This window comes from Elephantulus edwardii, unplaced genomic scaffold (genome assembly GCF_000299155.1).
Source record: "Elephantulus edwardii isolate Elephantulus edwardi_28Jun2011 unplaced genomic scaffold, EleEdw1.0 scaffold00065, whole genome shotgun sequence".
Classification (NCBI taxonomy): Eukaryota; Metazoa; Chordata; class Mammalia; order Macroscelidea; family Macroscelididae; genus Elephantulus; species Elephantulus edwardii.
In genome coordinates this window covers 14,427,444-14,448,808 of record NW_006399815.1, presented here as the reverse complement: position 1 = coordinate 14,448,808, position 21,365 = coordinate 14,427,444, and the positions used below count along the sequence as shown (strand labels likewise).

At 35.5% G+C, this 21,365-nt stretch overlaps 1 protein-coding gene across 4 annotated transcripts in view; it reads right to left on the bottom strand.

Moving 5' to 3' along the window:
• KIF21A (kinesin family member 21A) overlaps positions 1-21,365 on the bottom strand; it is a 202,675-nt gene that overhangs the window by 18,986 nt on the left and 162,324 nt on the right. For 2 of the 4 annotated variants that reach the window (XM_006888203.1, XM_006888204.1), the window contains 7 exons: positions 17,909-17,969; positions 16,760-16,814; positions 12,947-13,161; positions 9,004-9,111; positions 7,051-7,179; positions 4,805-4,843; positions 4,155-4,166 (listed from right to left, as the gene is read on the bottom strand). In XM_006888203.1, the coding sequence (XP_006888265.1) occupies positions 4,155-4,166; positions 4,805-4,843; positions 7,051-7,179; positions 9,004-9,111; positions 12,947-13,161; positions 16,760-16,814; positions 17,909-17,969 (619 nt within the window). The remainder of the gene's footprint in view (positions 1-4,154; positions 4,167-4,804; positions 4,844-7,050; positions 7,180-9,003; positions 9,112-12,946; positions 13,162-16,759; positions 16,815-17,908; positions 17,970-21,365) is intronic. The other 2 variants (XM_006888205.1, XM_006888206.1) reach the window with 1 other exon arrangement.

Genomic DNA, 21,365 nt, shown 5'->3' with positions numbered 1-21,365 from the left:
GAGGTAAATTTAGTACCAGGAGTTAAGAAATTTCTCTTTAGATACTAGTTATAACTTGTTTTCTTGGGTTTTATATAAAATAAAATTTTGTTTTATTATTTTAATGAACATTTATAGAGAAGTTAGATTTTCACTCATTCATTGTTGCACATTTTACCCCCTCTTCCTCTTCCCCGAGCTCATTTTGTTTTGTAAGACTCATTCATTGTTGCACAATTACCTACCTCCCTACTCCCAAAGTCCTCTTTGCAATATTATACCTCTTATTTTGAGCTGTTGATGTTTGTATAATATCTAATCATATATTCCTTTTAGACAGTTCTTTTCTTTCTTCTGTTCCAATGCAATCGTCATTATCTATCCAATCTTACCCTATTCTCCTCCCAGCCCCACCCCATGTCAGACCTGCTTTATAACAGTGGTACTCTGTAATGTTTGTTCTTTTATGACTGAGATATTTCTCTCAGCATGATGTGCTCCAGGGTCACTCATGTTGTGCAATGTTTTACAAGTTCAGTGTTTTCCAGTGTTTCCTAGTATCCCACTGTATGAATATACGATTGTTTTTCTATCCATTCATTTGTTTATATGCACGTGGCTTGCTTCCATCTCTTTGCTATTGTAAATAATGCATCAATAATCCTTCCTCTTCTAAAAAGCTCTGGAGGGTGGCAGGAGAAAAGGGCAGGGCTCCTAGTTCAAGATCACACAGTCTGTCCTCCCAGATGTCCCATCAGGAGTCAGGACAGCGTGAGGACCTTATGGGCATGCAGAAACTGGAAGCAGATATAATTGTCTTAAAAAGTAAAAGAAGTTCTTCATCTCTATAAGTGATACTAGGAATTATTATGGCTAGATAAATAATTACAAATTCTCTGGTGGCTAAATGATAAGGCATTGTGGTATCAATCCTGAAACTCATAGTTTGAATCTACCAGCTACTATATAAGACAGACGAACAACAACAACAAAAAAGGTAATCTCCTAATGTGTGATTTATAGCTTCAGAAATTTCACTGGAGGGTCAGCTATAAGTCAGGTCAGACTCAACAACACATAACAATACTGCATACTTGTGTTAGCTGGAGATTCTTTTTTTTTTTTTTTTAGCTGGAGATTCTTGAACTTAATGCTCAGTAACTGGTTTGTATTATAAGAACTGAACCACTTCATAATTCAAATGGGAAATAAACCTCCTCAAAGTCAGCCATTTTCCAAGCAGTGGTATAGCTGGGTCATATAGAATTTCTATTTTCAGCTTTTTGAGGAAGTGTCAAACTGCCTTTCGGAGTGCTTATACCATTTTACAATGCCACCAACAATGTATAAGAGTTCCTATCTCACCACTTTCTCTCCAACATTTATTACTTGCTGTCCTGTTAAACTTTGCCACTGGAGTGAGATGGTATCTATTATGGTTTTGATTTGAATCTCTCTTATTTGCCAGTGATTTTGAGCATTTCTTCATGTGTCTGTTGTCCATTCGAGTATCTTCCTCTGTGAAATTCTTTCCATGATTTTTGCCCATTTTGTAATTATGTTATCAGTCTTTTTCTTATGGAGGATTCTATAAATTTTAGATATGAGCTCTTTGTCTGAAATGGTATTGAAAAAAAAATTTTCCCCAATCAGTAGGTTTTCTTTTCACTCTGTCAGGAAATGCTTTTGATGTGCACAGGGCTTTAATCTTTGAGGGAGCTCTGGTGTCCTAGTGGCAAGAAGCTGCACTGCAATCCCAGAGGTATGTGGTTCAAGTCCGCCAAATGCTGTGCTGGAGAAGGAGGAGCTATCTCCTCCTGTGCCAGTCAGACTGATTTGACAGTACACACACACGCACAAAAAATAAAATAAATTTAAAAAGGTCCCATTCATCAATTTTATCTTCTCCAGATTGAGTATTTCTAGCTGCATTTGGTGGTTTCTTCATACCATACACCAGTATGTCTAAGCTTGATCCCAGATGTCTCTGATGAAGTTTATGTTTCTGGGACTTATTCCCAGTTTTCTGATCCACTTTGAGTATAACCTGAAAAACATCTACCTTGATTGTACCCTGAGAGGATGAGAACTCAGGCATAAATGGATACTTGCACACTAATGGTCATAACAGTGTTATTGACCATTGCAAGAACATGGAAACAGCCCAAATGTCAACCATAGTAAAATGAATTGAGAAATTATGGTACATTCACACAATGGAACACTACACAGCACACAGGAGCAATGATTTTTTCAATTACTACCTAACTTGAGAGGGACTGGACAGCATTATGCTGAGTGAACTAACTCAGTCCCATAAGGACAAATATTGTATAAGACCATTATTGTAGAACAAATATGAGGATCCAAAAGGGGAGGAGTAGAGGGCTGACGACTGGTAGGGGAAGGAAGGGAGATTAATCATAGGGTTACACAAAGATCTGGTGTAAAAAACAATGTCTATCAACTTTGTGAATAAATCAGTATAAAATGAAAATTAAAGGAAAAAAAAACAGGTCAGTCATTTTGACTTAAGGTTCATAACTAAAGTCTAACCTTTTCAATTACAAACATTGCTTAAAATGTTTAAAAAATATATTAACATGTCTATTCTTAGTTACTTCTTATGCAATTACATCTCCCCAAGAGATGTGCTGTAAGAATTTTGAAGTTCTGTCTCATATATTTTGGGCTCATGACCAGGAAGTCCCACTTTATGGAAGACAGCATGCTTGGAAGGGTGGAGGGACAGTGCAAGAGAGGAAGATCCTGGATGAGATGGATTGATACAATAAGTGGGGCAATGGGGGTAGGTGTACCAGAGTCAGTGAGACTGACTCGGGACAGGGCAGGCTTCAGAGTTATTTTTCATATGGTCACTATGAGTCACAGGCAGCTTGATGGCACATAACAACAACAATATGCCTGTGGTTATAAACCCATTTGGAACTGAGTTGTCTTTGTTGTGTTAACAAGGCAGGGCTAGAGTCAGGTGTATACTGAACCTATCTTTTTTGAAATCTAAAAGAAATTAAATAAGAAGCAGAATAGAGATAGGGGAAAGCAATGTAAACTATGAGAAACACACAAAGATCAGAAGCTCAAGAGAGACAAAGACCTTCCTCCAGAGGCAACAAAAAGAGAGATCCTTCCCCTAGAGTTGGCATCTTGACTTTGGAATTCTAGCCTTCTACACTGTAAGGAAACAAAGTCCTGTTTCTTAAAACCACCTACTGGTAATTCTTTTACAGCAGCGATAGGTATCTAAGCCAAGGAACTCTGACATCATAGTCCATAGGGGGTTGCATGGCTAACCCAAGCTGCACCTCTCTGGAAGTTCTAATCCACTAGAAAGATGTGTAGTTTCCTCCCATCTGATCTACAGCCTCTTTAACCCTCTTTATCCAAGGTATGAGTAAATTCTGATTTGTTGAAAATTAGTTTGAGATAACTGAGGTATTACTGTTGCTTCTCAAACCAAATGTCTGTGTACGTATAGTTCAGCAGAGGAAAATAATAATGCTATTAGTGTATGAGAGTCATTTTTAATATGCATTTAATCCTAAATTAGGGGAGGGAAGTAGTTGAATTGTGCCCTCACTTGTATAATACTGTATTTCCAAATATTTTTTTCCCTTCAAGTATTGGCTTTTAAGAATCTAGTCAATATACCCCTGCTGATACAACATTTAGGATATATAAGTCAGCATAAAAGTTATAATAGTATATAAGTATCCCTAAACCTTTGTTTCCAAAGATTTATAGTATATTCTTTTCTAGAAATCAGAATCCCTCTTTCATTCTTCTATATTTTATTATTATTCATTACTAAGTGTTTGAGGGAAACCCACATTTAACTACAACATTTTTTTAACTACAACATTTTTAATGTAGATATTAAAAGAATATTCTCAACTGTTCAGTATATTAGGGGTAATGTTTTATATAAACTACCTTTCACAAATTATTCCAATATAGAAATTGGAAACACATATTTTCTCTATTCAAATTAATCTATTAACATCCTGAAATATAAAGATCAACTTTCAAATAGTTTCTTTAAATAAAAAATTAATACAGCAAAGTTGTACAACAGAAATGATCTCAAGGGATGTTCCATGTAAACTATTGAAGTTGTAAAATAGAATTCATTTCTTCTCTTTCCTCCTGCCTACCTTCTGGAAGATCTACTCTTATCAGGAAAATGGCCATAAAACAGGGAAAATAAGAGCAAAGAGGAGGGTAACAAGATGATAAATGGAGAAATGGCATGATAAAGAGGGGACAAAAAGGGTCAAAAACTGCATAACATAAAAAATATAGCATTGTTATTTTTAAAACTATATCAATTCATAAAAATAACTCTTGATTTTCATTCTCTATCCATTTTGTTTTTAGTAATATCCTTTTCTCCTCTTAGTATATTTTCTCAAAAAAAAAAACCCTACTGGGTTAAGCTTTTTATTTATAACTGCCCTACCAACCAGGAAAAAATACTCTATTTTCTCATAGTCTGAAACATTGAAAATATTTAATTATCAAGGCATAAACATTAACTTCAGTTATCAAATAACTTAGCTTCTTTTAAAGAAAATATTTCTACTTCAGACAGAAAATAAAAAGCTATCACACACACACACAAATTGCCACTGTTTTGTCTAGAAAGCATGACTTAAAAGTATTAAAATTAGTATGGTTGAAAATATTAGTGCATTTATATTTGCAACAAGCAAGGCATGCAACAAAAATAAGACTTGCTTAGAATTTCTAGGATGTATTTCAGAGCATAAATGAAAGACTGGAATGTAGGAAAGATAGAAAGTACCTGTGTACCTCCGACAGAGAGGAGTCACTTTCATCAGACCTACAGTGAAAGAGTTAGAATCATGAGGGGAAGGAATACAGATGTCAACAGGTAAAGACACTGAGTTTGAACTGAAAAATCAACAGTATGAGTAACAGAAATATAGCAAACATTTCCTTTAAAGACAGCCCTGTTTTCCTATGTACACTGGAGATCAGTAATTTTAAAATGTACCTAAGGCACATAAAATATTTTATTCTTATGTTTTAATAATGAAAGGCTTTGGAGAATTTTTGCCCCCTGTTACTGGTCTACAAAACCTATCCTCATTTCCTAAATTTAGGTCCTAGAAGGGAGTAATACCTAGTTTATGTAGTATGTCAAAATTCTCTCTATTTAATATGGTTACATTATAAAACAATTCTATTTCTAAAACTATTAATATATTGTACTCATTTTGATATACATTACTTTAGATTTAGACTTTGATGTGGAGGCTGAACAAATACATTGAATACTTACATGGAATGCAACTAATAAAAACTCACTCATTTTGTTTAACCTTATGTAAAAACAAATTATTTGTGTAAAGGAGTCTTTTGAAGAGTTTTAATAGTATTTAAAACACAGTTGAGCATTTACTATCAGACATACCCTAAGGCTTATAAGGCTGACAGTGAGACTAGTTACTATGAAAACCCTTTTAACTTCTCTGATAGGGTTGGGTATAATTAGGATAACATCAGTGTGGGTATAGTATATGACCAGAAAAAAATGTGTAGCATTGACTTGTGCTGGGAACAAATGCTGGTGTCAAAAAAGAATGCCAAAGAAAAGGATACAAAAGGAAGGGGAGGTCTTAAAGTCTAGGATAGACAGTATCTCTAAGTTTCAGCTTCCAAATATGACAGGTAGATTTGCATTATTAGTAACTCATCATTTTCTTGCTAGATAATATAGAATTATGATTAATTGGCCAGTATTTTCCAAGAAATAATAGAAAAACTTTATCACTTGTAAATGCAAGGTAGACAAACTTGATTAATTCTTCGTACAATGCTCAATTAATCTCTCAATTAAGAGATGTGATTTAACATTGTAAAATGAGGGATCCCTGGTGGCCTAGTGGTAAGAAGCTACACTACAATCCCAGAGGAATGCAGTTCAAATCCACCAGATTCTCTGCTGGAGAAGGAGGGACAATCTACTCCTGTACCAGTCTGATTTGATGGTACACACACAGAAAAAAAAAATAATTTTTTTAAAAAAAGTAAAATGACTTTTTGTTCAATACTGCACAGAAAAATGCCTATGGAGATCGACTTAAAGGATACATCCTCTACTAATTTAAAAATATATTAAAATTTTATCCAGAATGGTTTAAAAGTTTGGTTTTTATTTTCCAAAATGGTGGTATATTTTTCTACATTTAAGCAAGATCTAAACATGCCAGCAAATTCTTGAGCAGCACCTTCTAAATTTCAGAGGCTGCTGATATACAGAGTGAAAGGATAGCATAGAAAACAAACAACTGGGGCAGGAAGTAGTGTTCTCGGGTACTTACACTGTTGGTGTTACAATTCAAAACCAAAGCAGGTAAGTCAGAGTTAATAAATGCCTCATGGCAGAACTGTCAGTATGAAATTCTTGCAAGAGAGATTCTGGTTCACGTGGGAATAATTTTTTACTTCAAATTTAATAAAAAAGTATTTTCCATATCTTATCAACCTTTCTTCCTCCATAATCTACCATTTTCCCACCCACCAAGAAGCTCTTTTATGCTCAGATCATAATTACTAACATTTTATGGTAGATATGTCTAGTATAGTCCAATGATTAGTAACATGTTACATATGAATTGTCATTGTAAATTGCTTTATCTAAGGGAAATAATTTGCCTCTTAAGCTACCTAGATTCAAAGGTTTTTTGGGCTCACAGAAGCTAAAGAATGTCAAGAAATTTAGACATTCAGGGGTCTTAATGATATTTCAATTCTAATGTACTTGCAAAGGAAAAGGTAAGAAAAGTGATCAAAGTATAAGAATTCAAATCTACAACAGGGAATTATGTTCAGCAGGAAAATAATTTTCTCTAAGTCTGGTTGTATGGTTCATTTCACATTGGAAAAATACATAAAATAGAGCAAGAGTTCACACATCAGACTCCATCTCCCACACAAAGAGATGATTAAGCATTTTCTACATACTGGACTGAGAGGCTCAGAATGGTGTATAAATAGCTGGGACTATGTTCCATGATGACTTACTTATCCTGCTGAACTGATGTGTTTCCCTGAGAAACAGTAAGACGATTAAAAACATTCAGTTCATTACGGGGCCGGCTTGGTGGGGAAGAAGGAGGTGAAAGGCTAGCCTCTGAGGTTCCAGAATCTGAGCTACAAGAAAAAAAGAACATTAGATAGGTGGCTTTAATTGGTTATGATTCGTTAGAAAGGTTATAAGAAACTATGCTTTATTAAAAGACTCAAAGGAAAATAAAAAAGAAACAAAACTTTGCACTTGCAAAGCTCTTTCCTTCTTTCTAGCCATCCTTGTTTGTACGGTAAAAGGCACATTAAGCAATTCAATTTAATGATCAAGAACTCACTGGATTTTTGCGACATGAGCCACAAGATGGCACTGAAGAAAAAGCTGTCTGCCCAAGTCAGAAGTCAATAAATTTAAAGCAAGCAGAATATTAAAATTGTAAAATTTTAGAGTTGAGATCAAGTTGCTCACTTTACAAATGAGCAAACAGGTTTAGAGGGCTTAAAAATGATTTACCAACACAATTTAATCATCTATTCACTTCATTTTATAAAGTTTTAAAATTCATTTCATTTCTTCCATTTCACATCTCCCATTCTTGAGATATTCAAATCAATACAAGCAGGCACACATATTTTTAAATACAGGAAGGATAATTCCCATGATATATAAGTCAGATAAACCAGTGGACAAAGGGCTATAGTTTGTGGCATAGGCACAGGAGATAGGGGTTAAAAGATTATTCACCTGAGTAGAAAAAATACTCAAGGATTTATCTTATGTATTTACTGTTAAATTAAAGAAATTAGTTCTACTAATATTTAAGGAGCTTTGGTGGTCTAGTGGTTACAGAGTTGCAATGTCAACTAAAATGCTATTGGTTTAAATCCACCAGCTATTCTGCAAGATAAAGACAGGCAATCTCCTCCTGTGCAATTTGCAGCCTCTGAAAACCTGTAGGAAGATCAGCTATGAGTTACCTGTAACTCCACAGCAATGAGGGTTTTTGTTGGTTTTTATTTGAGAATATTTAAGTGTAGCTCAGCATTAATATCCTTACTCAAGAACATGTCAGAGATTCAAATGTTACCTACAGAACAGAGGGTCACTTTGAGGGATGTGTTGGTATGGCACAGGATAGAAGGGTGACAGTGGTTCTGACTCACATTTAATTCTACAGTTTAAAAGTGCCTGGTTAGGGGAGCTCTGGTGGCCTAGTGGCAAGGAGCTGCAACTACAATCCCAGAGGTGCACGGTTCAAATCCACCAGATGCTCTGCCCGGGAAGGAGGGACAATCTCCTCCTGTACCAGTCAGATCTGATTTGACGGTACACTCACACAAAAATAATAAAGTAAAAAAAAAGTGCCTGGTTAGTTGATCATCAGATTGTACCATTTATTATAAGTATGTATCTTCATAAAACATGCTTTCAAAATACTTTTGCAAAAAAAAAACAAAAACCCAAAGCTTAGTAGAAAAGCAAGAAAATTATATCAATAACACCACTTATGATTAACACAGTAGATTTTTGTCAAATCAATATCAATTTTACCAGATGGCATGTATGTGGTCTTTGAAAGTTTCTAGAAAATGGTTTAAAACATATGTGTAATTCATTACCTTTTAAGTTTTGCCTCAAAAGTATATTGACTTTTATGATAAACATGAATATTTTAAAAATAAAAATAAATTGAAATGAGAATAAAACTTAAAACTTGAAATAAAAATAAATTAAGTGTGTACAACAGAGATAAAGCATTTAAATATTTTCACAGGTATATGAATATGAGCAAGGGAGTTATATCAATTAGCCAAGCCTCACTAACTTAATTATCTCATAACAACACCAGCAGCCTCAATTTGAAAAATATCTTCACTATTAATACTTTGGTACTTAAGTACAGCAGAGATTTTAATCTACATAGTATGTACAAAGTGTTAATAACTTACTGTTTTTGTTCCTTGGTCTTTGATTTTTCTGCCTTCTCATAGGCCTTTCTTCTTGATATAGGAGAAGGTTCTGGAATTTTCTTTTCTGATAGAGATGGTTGTCTTGAACTGAAATAGACAGAGATTCTTAATTTTCCAATTTTAAATTTGTATATGTAATATTGTTTGATAATTTTCTAACCTAAAATTTTTTAATAGATTTCTAACTGGAACTTAGTTTATGTCAAGAAAATATAAAACTAGAATAAGAAAATAATTATTTTTTTCTAGTTGATGGAAATCTGACAGTCATATATTTAATACCTAATTTAAATGTTTGTTAAAGTGAAAACTATTATATTTTAATGTAAACATCAATGCTAAAGTAACTATGATATTTTTATTAGAACTCTGAGTTTCAGAATATTGCTTTAATTTCAGTTAATTTGGAAAAAAGTTCTTACACTATTTCAAGAATACAAGATGGTGAGAACACAAAAAAAATAACAAAGTTTAGTGAATTAATAGATGTAGTAATACATTAGTGCTATAAGCATCATAAAAACAATTCTTTTACTCACATAACACTTAATTCTTAATTAGTAACTAAATATATTTTAGTAATAAAAATATTCCTGTCTAATTGTAAACTTTAAATATTGACTAGTTCATAGATAATTAAGGGTTCTAGAGAATCACTGACTAGTAATATTTACTTTTAAAAATTGAGAAAATCAGAAAGCCAGACTCAAGAATAAGCTTCAAGGATTCCTATTTAAAAGTAAACATCCTTAAAAAAACCAAACTTTCTCTGTGTGTTTTTCTAGAGGAAATAACATTTTAAAATTTCTCTTAACATTTAATCATTAGGGTGACTTGATCAAACAGGTTTACTCTGTGCAATAAATGCAAGGTCTTCAAGGATTATGAGTCTATATAACAAGCATGTAAGCAGCTCCTAAACTAGTAAAGAATTACGCATACATCTGGATTCATGAAAAATTATAAATAAAACACATCAAGAAAGAGTCTAAAAGATATTTTCTACAGCCTTTCATAAATTATATTTTAAAAGGAAAAAAAAAAAGGTATTACCTGAATCTGGTTTCCAGGCCACAGAGTTAGTCTTGGGGTTCCAAAAGGCTCTAATCATCTGACAAACTAAATGCTGTATACATGCAAGTTCCTAAAATCTATTCTAATTCCTATATTGCTGATGTTACAAAGCATTTCTTCTATGCTCATCTTATAAAACCACAGAAGCTTTAAATTACTCTGGTTAGCAACGTTTAACAGCAAATTCAGTTGTTAATCGTGTAGGCCACCTCAAGCACATGCGAGAAGGTTCTGTCATCATGAATATTAATGTTGGAATTGAAAGTAGTAAATGAAATTACTGAGTAGAAGGCAAAAGAAACATCTTTACAAAATTAAAGGTCATTTTATCTTTGTGTGTTAGCAGACATATAAGTAGGAAAAGTGCGCTATTACTTTATTATCTGCAGAGTCATATGGTGTATGTCTTTGGGGGCAATATTCCTCAATGCAGAGACAAAGTCAATCCATAAATCATTTGCTAGATTATAGATGAGGGTTAGTTTGAAAAATGTCATTAAAAATCTTTACCAGTGAATGATGATATAATTTTATATAACTACAAACACACATCCATTCCTGGTGCCAGGTGGATCTTGGCTGAAAGCAGAGAATACCAGAAAGAAGTTTATCTGTTTTTTAATTGACTATTTAAAGACATGTGACTGTGTGAATTTTAATAAATTATGGATAATATTGCCAAGAACAGGAACTCCAGAACACTTCACTGTGCTCATGTGGAACCAAGTAGCAGTTATTGAAATAGAATAACAGGATAGTGCGTGGGTTAAAATCAGGAAAGGTGTGTGTCAGGGTTGCATCCTCTCACCCTATTTATTCAATCTATATGTTGAGCAAATAATTCAAGAAGTTGAACGTTTGGGAGGAAGATTCATTAACAATTTACAAAATGCAGATAATTCAAGCTCAACAAAAAGAAAGGAAAAAATTCTCAAAACGGAACCAAAAAGGCACATGATAAAGTAGAGAAATGAGTGGAGTTGTCAAGAATTTCATTTTACTTGAACCCATAATTTCTTGGTATCCTAGCAAGAAGAAGCTGCATTTCAATCCCAAAGGCATATGGTTCAAATCCACCAGCTGCTCCACTAGAGAAGGATGGGCAATCTGTGCAATTTACTGCCTCTGAAAACCCACCGGAGGGTCAGCTCTAAGGGTCAGTTCCAACTCAACAACACATAACAACAAAGATCATTACTTGGGAGCAGCAGTCAAGAAATCAAGTGGTATTGTGCACTGGGAAAATTCGTTGCAAAGACCTCTTTAAGTTGTCAAAAAAGCAAAAATGCCATCATAAGGACTAATACACAACTACCCCATACAATGATATTTTCAATTTCTCCATGTGCATGAGAAAACTGGACAATGAATAAGGAAATATCAACTGGTGCTTTTGACTTATGGTGCGGGCAAAGAATATTAAAGAAATACACTACAAAATGCAAGAGGGAGATTGGTGGCTTAGTGGTAAGGAAATATGCTGCCAGTGGAAAGGTATGTGGTTCAAATCCAATAGCTGCTCCATGGGCAATCTCCTCCCACGAGATTTACTGCCTCTGAAAACTTGCTGGAGGGTCAGCTATAGGTCGGCTCCAATTCAATGGCATTCAACAACAACACAGCATGAACTGCAAGAAGAATGAACAAACCTGTCTTGGATGAAGTAGTCAGAATGCTTCTTAGAAGTGAGAGTGGCAAGACAACATCTCATTGAATATGGTTACGTTATCATTAGGGACCTGTCCCTAGAAATATCATAACTGACAAAGGGTCGGCAAAAAAAAAATAGGAAGATCCATAACAGATGTACAACCACAGTAACTGCAAAATAGCCTCAAACACAACATTTTTGAGGGTAGTAAAAGACCAGGCAGTATTTCATTCTTTTGCACATAGGGTCATTATAGATTGATCTGAGTTGGTGACATGTGACAATAACTGCTACCAACACACAATTCCTCCACATATCAGCTACACACTGGCTTGTATAGAAAAACTTTTCTTTACCCTCAAGGTAATAATAATAAAAATTGTAAGATTCCTTTTGTATGCAATGTTTTTTGTTTATTTACCATACATGGGAGAAAGGATATTCTTAATAATACCAATAAAAATAATATGTGCATCTCTTCACTCCAAACATGCAATGTGCTTCAATGTAAAGTATAAGGCAGCTCAGAATGTCTTGTGTTTTTAATTGATACCTATTCTTTTACTTCGGGGAGCTCTGGTGGTTTAGTGGAAAAGAACTGCACTGCCAATGTAAAGGTACGTGGTTTAAATCCACCGATGGTTCCGAAGGAGAAAGATGGGCAATCCCTTTCGATGTGATTTACTGCCTCTGAAAACCTACTGGAAGCTCAGCTATGGATTGGTACTCAATCGTACAGAACAACTTTGACTTTAAAAAGATGGTAAGTTTCATCATCCTGAACAGATTCTTAGAAGTAGAACATATGTAATTTAGAGAAAAATTAAGAATCTTTAATTCTGTTTACATATAAACTTTTTTAGGCATACCTGTAGAGCAGCTTAGGTTAGATGTATATAAATAAATGTATTGTTTATAATTAATACCTCAATCTTCACAGAAAATAGAATGTTTAAGAATTATCCTACAATTTAGATAAGACAATGTAATTAGAAGAAACTTAAGATTTCATCTTAAAAGATACCTAATATCCCTGAAATGAGGAAAGACAATAACTAAAAGAAATTCTTTTGAAAACGAAAATACTTGTTTATATCATTTTCCTTAACAAAGAAAAAAAGAAGTAAGAAAATAGCCACATGCATCTTTTCTAGAAAGGCAAAAGAAAGGAAGTTAGTGTAGCTGAGCCAGACTTACATGCTGCCTATCTTAGAAGGTAAGCCAGATGAGAGTGGAAGCTCTTTTTCCCTAGCAGAAGGACCACTTGTCTCTGTGTTCATTCCAGTCTCTTGCCCTTCTGCAACAGGTGTAAGAGGGCCAGGCAAGAAGGCATCTCCTGCACTAGTGTCTGAAGCTAGTTCACTGCTATCTGCATACAGCAATTCCATTTGAGTAGTGGTCCTCCGTCGGGCCTAGTTAGAGAATGAAAAGAAACAGTCAAGGGTAAACTTCCATAGTGAAGGTTATTAGGGAGCAGAAATTCATTCATTCATTTTAAATAGGTAAAAACATTTAGCATAACTTGTCCAAGCCGGTGGAGTCCACATGGAATGTAACATAGTGACTAACCAGAGTTAATGCCAAATTAAACTTTTAAAGGACATAATAATATTTGTATTTTAGGTGTCAACATTTTTTATCTTACATGCAAAGTTTTGTGGGTTGGTTTCGTTTGTTTTTTTTTTTTTTTAAAAAGCTATTTTCTTATGTAACCATTTTGGTAGGTAGCATTGTTATCTCAATCCATAGATGAGGAAACTAAACCACAGAGAAGTAAAGTAACTTTCTTGAGATCACACAGCTAGGTAGCAGTAAAGGGAGAGTCACAGTCAGGCAATCTCACTCCAATGTTACTGTGAAATTCTGTACTTAACTACATATATAGAATGATTTTTCTACACTGTAAATTCTTTCAATGTGTGATTATAAAAAGACATTACATCAAAAGATAATTACAAAGAAGTGCTACTAAACTGTTTTTGTTTTCCATGTTTAAACGCTTCTTATAATAGAATACTTTAAAATTTTATTTTATTTTATTAATTTTTTTAGTATTTTTAATGGTTTATTTCTTTTTCCTTTTTATCAGGATTTTTTTTAATTTTTTATTTTTTTTATTTGTTTCTTTTTTTTACAGAGGTTTTGGAATTCCATTCATTCATTGCCGCAATTTTCTCCCTTCCCACCCCTCCCCACCAGCTCGCTTCCCCCTCCGAAGAGAGAAAAAAGAAAAAGAAAAATTTTATTTTATTAATTTTATTGAACACTTACGGAGATTTTGGATTTCCATTAATTCATTGAGAATATTTTTAAAAACAGATTTAGTTTTAAAAAAAAATTCTGCAGAAAGTATATAGTCTTCTCTACATCTCCCTACAATTCTTACCTCCTCAGCCCCTCAATTTTCTTTTGGTTACTCTTAGCATGTTTGGATCTTTCTCCATTATTTCACTTTTACTCTTTCTATACCTCCATACTTAAAATGATTATATAAAACTGCTTTTTAATATTAAAAAGATATATATATATATATATATATATATATATAATGTAAATAGATATATCTTCCTTTTTTTGGAAGATTTTGTGGCCTTGCTCCTTGATGTCTTTCTGAGTTTACTCTACCTGCTGGATAATTCAACATCAGTTTTTGGTAAAGCAAGTGAAGGATAAAGTTGGAACTGAAAACCTTTCTGAAAAAGTTTCTGAAAAGCATTCCTTTTCTGACACTTGACAACTAAATGACTGTACTATGTTTTAATCAGAATTAATGGTTGTTATCTGTAAAAAGTAGTAATGATGAATCCAGGTATTTGCCAGAGTATAAACTTCTAGAGGGTCAGGACCTTGTTTTAGTCTATCTTATATTCTCTGAATATAATGAACAGTAAGGGTATAAATCTATTCAAAATATAAAATCTACTTAATTTTTTCAAAGAGTACAAAAAAACCAGAGATCTTTTCAGACATCTTTGCGGTTCTAAAGGAGTAGGAGGTAGCATTTCCAAAAGCTTTTGGAAATGAAAATAAAACATCCTGCAACCAAGTTTTTACACTGTAAAATTTCTCCACTGTCTTGGGTCTAGGACAACGAGAAGCAGATTACTTGGAAATTTCTAACCTCAGTAGTTATTTCAAGAGGTGGCTGCTACCTCACATCTCCTTACAGGGTTTCCAAGATTAAAGCTACCTTAAGAGATGACTTCTCTCCTCTTCCTAGAACCAGATCCTAAATTTACTAGGAAGTGGGGTTTTGTTTGTCTTATTTTATTGGTTTTGTTTTGTTTTTTAGTTTTGGTAGCTCTGCTTAGTGACTTTTAATAACAAAACACAAGCCACATGTTATCAAACCAGGAGTTCTAAGATCATACATAAATGCCTTGAAAATGTTTTGTTTGCTTAACTTGCCCAGTGTTTTAAAAATCAAGAAATTCCACATAAAATTCTGTATGCCTGGCTTCTCTTGAAAAACTAGAATTTCTGGTAGCCATAGGCCCACATTCTCACATGCTAAAAACGATCAAAGATTGAGTAATGATTATTTGCTTTAAATGGGGCATGTACATTCCAGTTAACCACATTATCCTACTCATTATTTTACATCCAGCCAAATTACTCATATGCATCATCTGATTTAACCACTGCGGGCCTTAATTGGTCCATAGTGAGTTGTTCCTCTCTGGTCTACCAGTGGCTTTGAGGTAGAAATATAAGGCAAACACCTTCTCCTGTGTGATTTATAGTCTTAGAAATCCACTGGAGGGTCAACTATGAGATAGTTCTAATTCAATCATTATGAGTTGGGTTATTCCAGGTTCTGATTCTATCCATTTATTTAATATTTACTAAGCGCTGTGAGAAAACTTTGTTTTCTAACATCTTTAAATGATTAGCTAATTCAGCTCCTACTTTCAGTCTGAAACATGTTCTATGTATTATACACATCTAAGAGCATATGTCACTTACATACATATTTTTTTAAAAAATCTACAAATATGCATGACAGTCTCAGTTTTTAATATAACATAATGACTAAGGGTTGGCATATGACTCAAATAAACTCAGGATATTAAATAAAACACATATTTAGGACTATTTCTGAATACTAAAATCCCCGGCCAGCCTAAACTATTTCTACTGCATCCTGTGGAGTTTATCTTTCAATGTGACTTTTCCCAGACATTGTTTGACTTTGCTATATAGATGGATGAGAATATGTGAATGGTGCATGTTAACTTATCCACAAGGGGATTTCCTATAATCTAAAAGGGGATTGGCTAGTTTTGCCATTGAATTGAGAAATCAGCAGTCAGAGACATATAGATCTTCCTCCATTATTGAAGCAGAAGCAAGAGATTTTAAGACATTCGTCTCACGACAGCCACACCTATAGCAGCAACAGCTGTGGTCAAACAGAGGCTTGATGAGATCTTGTGAGGGAGAGGAAATATTGGCAGGACTGAGAACTTTATTGGACAACTAGGGATGGGAAGCCAATAATGACAGGACTAAGAACTTGGGAACTGACCTAAAGACGCAAGGCTCAAGGCTGAGGTGCCTATGTGTATATTTCGGGAACTGTCTTAACTATATTCTATTATTAATCTAGATTATAACCTTTTGATTTCCCCAACATGGTTTGTGTGGTCTGTGAGCTATTGTAAGGAATTTTATATTCAGCAAAGCAGTAAGACTGGTGTTGAGATGAATAGAAAGAAGTAACCAACAGCCTCGACAGCAATATCTATCTCACATAAACAGTGTAAAATAAATCAAACCCAAGTCCCTCAAGAGGAAAGTTTCAAATTAATTACTTTCAAATTTCATTCAAAAGGTAACACAATAAAGAACTTGAAATAGGTTTTTTGCTCATAGAAAAATTTCTGTAAAATTTGTGTTTGTTTATCTATTAAGAGTGAAGCTTGATACCTTTCTTTGTGTTTACTTGAAAAGAAAGAACAGGAGAAGTTAAAGGGTAGGAAATCTTTACCTGAAATTAATTATCCTTACCTTGTTCTTCGGCTTCACTTCACCACAAAGCTTCATAAGGTCTGAAGACAGTGTGCTATAAGCAAACAACCAACCAATCACAATATTAAGAAGAGTACTTTTTTTAGTGCTGCATAGTAAACCATTGTGTGAATGTATGCCACAGTTTCTCTATCCAATCATTTGTTGATGGGAATTTGGGCTGTTTCCATATACTTGCTATTGTGAACAATGCTGCGATGAACTTACATGGCATGGGCAAGTATAGAGGACATTATGCTGAGTGAAGTAAGTCACTAAAAGTACTAATATTGCATAAAACCATTACTATTATAATAGGAGTGCAAATGAGAGGAGAGGAATGAGACAGCAAAAGCAGTTTAAATAGACAATGGGCATTAGGAAGGGATCAACCTGGGAAGAATTCCCTTTCCAGGACAAAAGGCTACTGCAATCAGAAAATAGGAATGTGTAACTGCTCAAAAGGAGAAGGGAAGGGGAGAAGAAGAGGAAGGGGAAAAAATACCAGGACAGCAGAGACTAGTGGATCGACGGGGAGTGAAGGGATAGGCAAGGTGCAAGGGGCTTTGAAGAGACAAGGTGATAAAAGGCACTGATCAATGTAATTAATTATATAAAATAGAATGTAAATGAATGAAAAATAATGTATATAAGTAATTTTATGTCAATTTATAAAAAAGAAAAACATTAAAGTGAGAATGTTACTACCAATTTTACAGAAATATAAAGGATTTTAAGAAAATATTTTAAACCAATGTATTGGTTAAATGTCACAAAGTATGTAGCAATGCCTTAACCTTCTCCTCCTTTGTACAACTCTATAACAATAAATTGGATCACTCAAGAAAAGATAAATTTTTAATTACAAACTCTGTCTCTGTGTTTTCAATTATTAAATATATAAAATAAAAATATATTCTTAAAAATTCATTCTTTTTCTTTCATAGAATTTTTATTTTAGTCTCAAACATCTGTTATCAATAAGTAGGACATAGTTTTGTTTCCATATTACTGTTCTAGTGCTACTCACTTAGCCATAATAGTAAAAGCTATTCCAATTTTACAATAATAATTTGTTCAGATGACAACATAAAAACATTAAAAATTCAAGAAATAGGTCAAACTCTGTGCATCTAAAGGCTCTCTTACCTTCCTTCCGATCCTGGGCTGTTTAATGGTGCATCTTCATCAGTACTATCCTCTACATTTTCTAAAAAAATGCCCAAAATGCAAACATTATCCACATGTCACAATTAGAACGGTGATTGAAATCTCTAAACTCAAAGGCTTGATATGGGCACTTTGGCTTTAGTAGCTAAGTGGAAATAAAAGTATAAAATATGTTTCTAAGGAACTCCTTTGAGTAATGTCCTAAGATAAGGAAAAGCACTAAAATCAGAAAACCATGAATTTGAAGGGGTGGGGGGAAATAGAATAACACTCTTTGAATATGAATGAGATAATTTATATATCAGAGTGTATATAACTACACATTTTCAGTCATCTAGTACCACGTATCATCCAAACACAAGAAAATCATTGGAGTAAAATAAGATTAAAGTAAATGTTCCAAGTCAACTATGAAAAGTTTCAGCATACTAGTTAGTTATATTTTAGCAGTTGTAGCAGCTTCCTCAAATGAGAAAATGCCTTTAATTGTTTATGAGTGTGTATAAGCAGAGATTCAAAAGTCACACATCAGCATGCAACTCATTCACAAGTACAGAGAAGACAAAAATAATTTGCATGCAAGTTCTATATACCAATACAAATAAACCATTGCTATTGTAAACAACTCTAGCACACTAGCAACAAGGGAAATAATAAGCAAACATACAAAACTGCCACAGAAAGTGAATCCTTTAAAATGTCAGAGAATCCCTAAGGTAGGTACAAGTTTTTAAAACATATTTTATTATGTTCCTGTTGTTGTTATTGTGTGCTTTTGGGTTGGAACCAACTCATAGCTGACCCTCCCATGGGTTTTCAGAGACAGTTAATCACACAGTGGGAGACTGTCCATTCTTCTCTTGTGGAGCAGCTGGTGGATTTGAACCACATGCCTCTGGGATTGCACCACAGTTTCTTCTAGCCACCAGTACTCCCTATTTTTTATTAGAACTTTTGACAAAACCAAAGATAATATTTTTAAGTAGCATATTACGTTACTGACAAGTACACAGGATTTATTGCCTTTTGTTTTGTCTCTTACAAAACTGAAGGTGGATTGTGAACATAAGCCAACTAATTCCTTTCTCCCTCACATATGATGATGTTGTTGTTGTTATGTGCCGTCGAATCGTTTGCGACTCATAGCGACCCTATGTACAACAGCCCTAAAACGTGCTCTATCCTGTGCCAATCTCATTGCCTCCGACAAACCCATCCCTAGTACCCCAGTCACTGAATCAATCCACCTCATAGAGGGTCTTCCCTTCCTGCGCTGTCCCTCCACTTTACCCAGCATGATGTCCCTCTCCAAAGACCTGTCTCTTCTTACATGTCCAAAGTATGTCAGACGAAGCCCCAGAATCCTTGCCTCCAAGGAGCAGCCTGGTTTAATACTCTCTACGATGAATCTGTTTGTTTTCTTGGCAGTCCGTGGTACATTCAATACTCTTCTCTAGCACCACAGCTCAAAGGCGTCAATTCTCCTTCTATCCTCCCTAGTCACTGTCCAACTCTCTGATGCATAACAAGTGATTGCAAAAAACATGGCCTGTATCAGGCGGACCTTAGTCTCCAGAGAGACACTGTTGCTCTTCAGTATTTTGGAGATGTCCCTAACCGCAGACTTTCCCATCGCAGTATGTTTTTTGATTTCCTGGCTACTGGTGCCAAGAGTGTTGACCGTGGAGCCGAGCAAACTGAAGCTGTGAACAATCTCAATCTCTTCGCCATCCATCCTGATGCTACCGATTGGTCCAGTGGTGAGAATTTTTGTCTTCTTAACATTGAGCCTCAGTCCATATTGAAGGCTGCAGTCCTTGACCCTCTGCAGTAAGTGCATGAGGTCCTCCTCAGTTTCAGCGAGCAAGGTTGTGTCATCTGCATAACGCAGATTGTTGATAGATCGTCCACCAATCCTAACGCCACGCCTCTCCTCATAGAGACCTGCCTCTCGGATAATCTGCTCTGCATACAGGTTGAAAAGGTATGGAGACAGGACACATCCCTGACGTGCACCCTTCCCAATTTTGAACCATGCAGTGTTGCCCTGCTCTGTTCTGACGACTGCCTCTTGGTCCAAGTATAGGTTTTGCATTAGCATGATTAAATGTTCTGGGATTCCCATTCTTCTCAGAGTCAGCCACAGTTTGTTATGATCCACGCAGTCAAATATCTTTGCATAATCAATGAAACACAGATAGACATTCTTCTGGTATTCTCTGCTTTCAGCCAGGAAGAGATCAAAAGACAGAGGGGCTCTTCCCCAACTTCTATGTGCTTATGAAATACGTATCATCTTCATGTATACTCCCCCCATCAAAATGTCAGCACGGAATCCACAACTAAGTACGGGTACGTAAGTGAGGGCATTGCACTCGGCTCTCACCAACTGCTGCCAAGCCGGTTCTGACTCGGTGGTCCTCCACTGGGCTTTGTATGACATACTTTGGACATGTTGTAAGGAGAGACAGGTCTTTGGAGAGGGACATCATGCTGGGTAGAGTGGAGGGACAGCGCAGGAGGGGAAGACCCTCTATGAGGTGGATTGATTCAGTGACTGGGGTACTAGGGATGGGTGTGTCGGAGGCAGTGAGATTGGCACAGGATAGAGCACGGTTTAGAAATGTTATACATGGGGTCGCTATGAGTCGCAGGCGACTCTACGGCACATGACAACAACAACAACAACACAATGTTTCAAACTTTCTCCTAATGCTCCTAGGGCCTTTGGTGACCTAGTGGTAAAAAGTGGTACTGTCAACCCAAAGGCCTGCTGCTGTGAAGGAGAAAGGCTCCTCCCTTCACGAGTTGCCGAGGCCAAGCCTCTGAAGCCCAGTGGAGGACCACCGAGTCAGAACCGGCTTGGCAGCAGTTGGTGAGAGCCGAGTGCAATGCCCTCACTTTTTACCACTAGGTCACCAAAGGACCTAGGATCATTAGGAGAAAGTTTGAAACATTGTGTTGTTGTTGTTGTTGTTATGTGCTATTGAGTCGCCTGCGACTCATAGTGACCCCATGTACAACAGCCCTAAACCGTGCTCTATCCTGTGCCAATCTCACTGCCTCCGACACACCCATCCCGAGTACCCCAGTCACTGAATCAATCCACCTCATAGAGGGTCTTCCCCTCCTGCGCTGTCCCTCCACTCTACCCAGCATGATGTCCCTCTCTAAAGACCTGTCTCTCCTTACAACATGTCCAAAGTATGTCAGACAAAGCCCCAGAATCCTTGCCTCCAAGGAGCAGCCTGGTTTAATCCTCTCTACGATGACACGTTTAAGATCCACACAAAGGGAGATACTTTCTGAGGTCAAGAAAATGGTGATCTTGATGGAAATGTGTACTTCAACGCTCTCTATTTGAGAGAAGTTCAAGAACTTGCTTTAGAGATAATCAAACACTGAAGAGACTAACATGAACTAATGCAATGGAACT